Source organism: Priapulus caudatus, unplaced genomic scaffold (assembly GCF_000485595.1).
Source record: "Priapulus caudatus unplaced genomic scaffold, Priapulus_caudatus-5.0.1 Scaffold671, whole genome shotgun sequence".
NCBI classification, from domain to species: domain Eukaryota; kingdom Metazoa; phylum Priapulida; class Priapulimorpha; order Priapulimorphida; family Priapulidae; genus Priapulus; species Priapulus caudatus.
This window is the reverse complement of record NW_014577732.1, coordinates 20,508-24,670: the sequence shown is the minus strand read 5'-3', so window position 1 is coordinate 24,670 and position 4,163 is coordinate 20,508. Positions and strand designations below refer to the sequence as shown.

Below are 4,163 nucleotides of genomic sequence, written 5' to 3'. Positions count from 1 at the left end.
TTTGACCTTTGACCCTTGACCCCCAAATTGGTCATCCCGAGTCCTTTTCACGATCCCCCCCCCCCACGTCCCGAATATCGTCACCGTACGTCGAGCGGTTAAGATTTGTGCCCAACTGTTGACGCACGCACGGACGGACGCACGCACGATCATGCGATTCTACAAGCTGCATCTGACTACGTCAGATGAGCTAATAATAATAATAATTAAGTATAATGGTCGATTTCAATTCGTGGAATGGCTGTACGCCTTCAACCATCATTACCAGGTTTTACTGGGTCCCTATGGGAAGACAGGTGGGTACCGTGGCGTTAACGACTTCACTGTGGTAACGACCAGTATCATGTACTCACATGTACTTGACCTGCTGCTGCTGCTGCTGCTGACTAGAGTGCATAGCTCCACTGTTGGCCGCCGCCGCGTACTGATACACCTGCCAAGATTAACGACGCCACAAATTAAAGTAATCGTCTCCCGAATACATCCAAAATCTGTAAAACCATGTAGCGAAATATCGTCTCGCCTGCGAGCAGATACCCTACTTATTACAGAAACTTTAAAGCCAAAAAAACCCAAAAATTTATGCTGTTATAGTATGCAATTGCATCTAATTCTGACAAGATGGCATCGGTGATGACAGACTGGTACTCCGTCTCCATACTTACTATTAACAGATGTGTGCATAGACTGGGTACCAGCGAATAAGGTTTCCTCGAATCACGAACGAGAATCACGTGCCGTTAACAATTAACATCAACTAACAACGAGGATTTACCCATGGAAATTTTTATCGTTCATATATCGATGAAAGTAACGATGTATTCTTCGACATTGAGGTTAACCTTACTGTAGACACTTAGGTACGCAATACCATTCAAAACAGTCGAAATACAGACTTTAAGATGTGTCACTGACGAGATAGACTTCTCGATGATCAACTATTATATTGCGAGCCACCGCACTACGCAAAGCGATTCATGCCCGTATGATTCATGTCGTACCTGTGGAGGCCCTTGCATCTGTTGCTGCTGTTGTTGCTGCTGTTGTTGTTGTTGCTGCTGCTGCTGCTGCTGCTGTTGGTGAGGGTGGTGTTGGCCGTTAGGTGCATAAACGGAGACGACAGGCATGCGCATGCCCGGCCATGGGAACGGCTGCTGAGGCACGTGTGGCGCCATCTGTTGTGGATGATAGTCGACCGAGCTGTCGGGAGACTGTGAATGCGTCATGTGCAGGTGCTGATACTGTACAGGTGCATCGCCCGCAGACTCCTGCACCAATAATCAATCAATCAATCAATCAACACCGCCAACTAGCAAACCTATTTACACAATACACCACCTATGTCATCAACAACGAGTGACATTAATTTTTATTAGATATCTTCTATAGTTATCTGTCGATCGTCAGTATTTATTACTGAAATGATTAATTTTATTAATTTTTATTAATTTTAAATCATTGCTACTACTACTATTATTATTATTATTATTACAAGCACAATTCTATGCAGCAGCAGCAGCAGCGGCAGCGGCGGCGGCTGCTGCTGCTGCTGCACCTGTCATCCCACCCACGCAGCAGCAGCAGCAGCAGCAGCAGCAGCAACAACAGCAGCAGCAGGAGCCGCCCCCTGTACAGAGACAGTACTCCTCAGTAAGTACGCTGTGTATAACATAAATTTATAATAGTTATAGCAATAATAAATAATAATAATAATAGTAATAGTAGTAGCAATAATAATAAATAATAATAAACGTGTGTGATGATTCTTTATGCCGTGACAACGTGTGTGATGATACTTTACGCCGTGACAACGTGTGTGATGATACTTTACGCCGTGACAACGTGTGTGATGATACTTTACGCCGTGACAACGTGTGTGATGATACTTTACGCCGTGACGAAGTGTGTGATGACACTTTACGCCGTTACGACGTGTGTGATGATACTTTACGCCGTGACAACGTGTGTGATGATACTTTCTGCCGTGACAACGTGTGTGATGATACTTTACGCCGTGACAACGTGTGTGATGATACTTTATGCCGTGACGACGTGTGTGATGATTCTTTATGCCGTGACGACGTGTGTGATGATTCTTTATGCCGTGACGACGTGTGTGTGATTTTTCATCGGCAGGGCAAGCGTATCTGAACACGGACGGGAGCGTGTACCGACACTCAGTGTGCTCGTCGCTGCCCGGCCCAGCCCAGCAACAGCCGCCGGGTGCCCCGCCCCCACAACAACAGCAGCAGCAGCAGCAGCAGCCCGCTCCCGCACCGCTACCACCCTCCCAGCCATCGCCGCAGCCACAACGTGCGTGCGTGCCAGCATGCGTGCGTGCGGTGGCTTTTTGAGTTGTTGGGTGGGTGCGGTAGTCAGTTAGTCAGTTGGTCAGTGTAGTTGACTGTGTGTCAACCTGAAGTGTGTGGGCTAACCCACACGAAAAACACCCAAGCTCATTTCACTGCCTAGGGATCATGATGGTCACACTGCAAAAGGTGAGTTTCGATTCTAGCTTGTGGGTGTGATGGTTTACCCACAAACTGGTAAATGAAATCGACTAGTATCATGTTGGTCACTGTACAATCTGTTGGGTTCGTGGCTGAAACGGATGTCTTATCCAGAATAAACAGTACCTGAACAGTTTTATATAACGTTGTACACGTTTTTACCTTGCACGACAAATTTATCTGAAGAGTTTATAACTTGTTGTGTTAATTATCAAACCCCTCCCCCCAGATCTTCAACCTAAAACTGTTCAATATTAGAACGGACATTGTGAGACGACTATCATGAAGAGGCCAGCTGCCGTGCATATTCTGATTCTGATTCACTCGCACCACGCATGCCGCGCTCTGTTATTGCTAAAAACAGCCTTCACGCTCATTCTTTACGCCGTGACGCGTGCGAGCGTGCGTGCATGCGTGCGTGCGTGCGTGCGTGCGTGCGTGCATGCGTGCGTGCGTGACTGCGTGAGTGCATGCGTGCTTGCAAGCGTGCGTGCGCACGTGCATGCGAGCAAGCGTGCGTGAGTTTGTGACGCACGCAGTCACGCTCACACGCACGCACGCACTCACGCTCGCACTCACGCACACACGCTTGCACGTACTCATGCACACTCACACGCACTCACTCACGCACGCACGCAGTCACGCACGCACGCACGCTCGCTCGCACGCACACAGACAGGCACGCACTCACTCATGCACACACGCTCGCACGCACTCACGCACTCACACCCGCACGCACTCACGCACGCACGCTCGCTCGCACGCCTGCACGCACGCCTGCACGCACTCACGCATGCACGCACGCCTGCACGGACGCACGCACGCACGCACGCACTCACTCATGCACACATGGCTCGCACGCACTCACGCACTCACACCCGCACTCACTCACGCACGCACGCACGCAAGCACGCACGCACGCACTCTCGCACGCACGCACGCACGCACGCACTCTCGCACGCACGCACCCGCTCGCACGCACGCACGCTCGCACCAACTCACCTCTTCGTGGGTTGACCAGCACAGTACTAGGTGGAACTAACTCACCTGTCTGTGGATTGATCAACACGGCCCCCGGCGGTATCGACTCCAGGTTCGAGACGGCCCAGATGAACTGTCCGGCCTGCGGCACGACCGTCGGCGGCGTCAAAATCTGCGGCTGCGGTGGCGCCACCTCCCCACCGATGACCACTGCTCCGCCGCCGTTCGTAGCCACCTGACTAGGGGACGCTACCTGCTGCGGGGTAAACACAACGTAGCTACGTCAGCACCGCGACAGCTAGTGTCAGGTTGGTTTGTGAGGTCCGTGAGGTGCATGTCTTTCAGTCACGGGGTTCGTGTTTGGTCGGGCCTCACCCGCCGCCGCCGCCGCCGCTGCTACTGCTGCTGCTGCTACTGCTGCTACTGCTGCTGCTACTGCTACTGCTACTGCTGCTGCTACTGCTACTGCTGCTACTGCTGCTACCGCTGCTGCTACTGCTGCTGCTGCTGCTGCTACTACTACTGCTGCTACCGCTGCTGCTGCTGCTGCTGCTGCTACTGCTACTGCTGCTACTGCTGCGACCGCTGCTGCTACTGCTGCTGCTGCTGCTACCGCTGCTGCTACTGCTGCTGCTGCTACTGCTACTGCTGCTACCGCTGCTGCTACTGCTG

At 51.8% G+C, this 4,163-nt stretch overlaps 1 protein-coding gene across 1 annotated transcript in view; it reads right to left on the bottom strand.

Annotated features, from left to right (window-relative positions):
- The window catches only part of LOC106812646 (cAMP-regulated phosphoprotein 21-like), a gene marked incomplete at its 5' end in the record, with an annotated part of 30,811 nt that overhangs the window by 8,793 nt on the left and 17,855 nt on the right, over positions 1-4,163 (bottom strand). Inside the window, 3 exon segments of the mRNA XM_014816568.1 lie at positions 354-433; positions 1,002-1,268; positions 3,505-3,747. Of these exon segments, the coding sequence (XP_014672054.1) occupies positions 354-433; positions 1,002-1,268; positions 3,505-3,747 (590 nt within the window).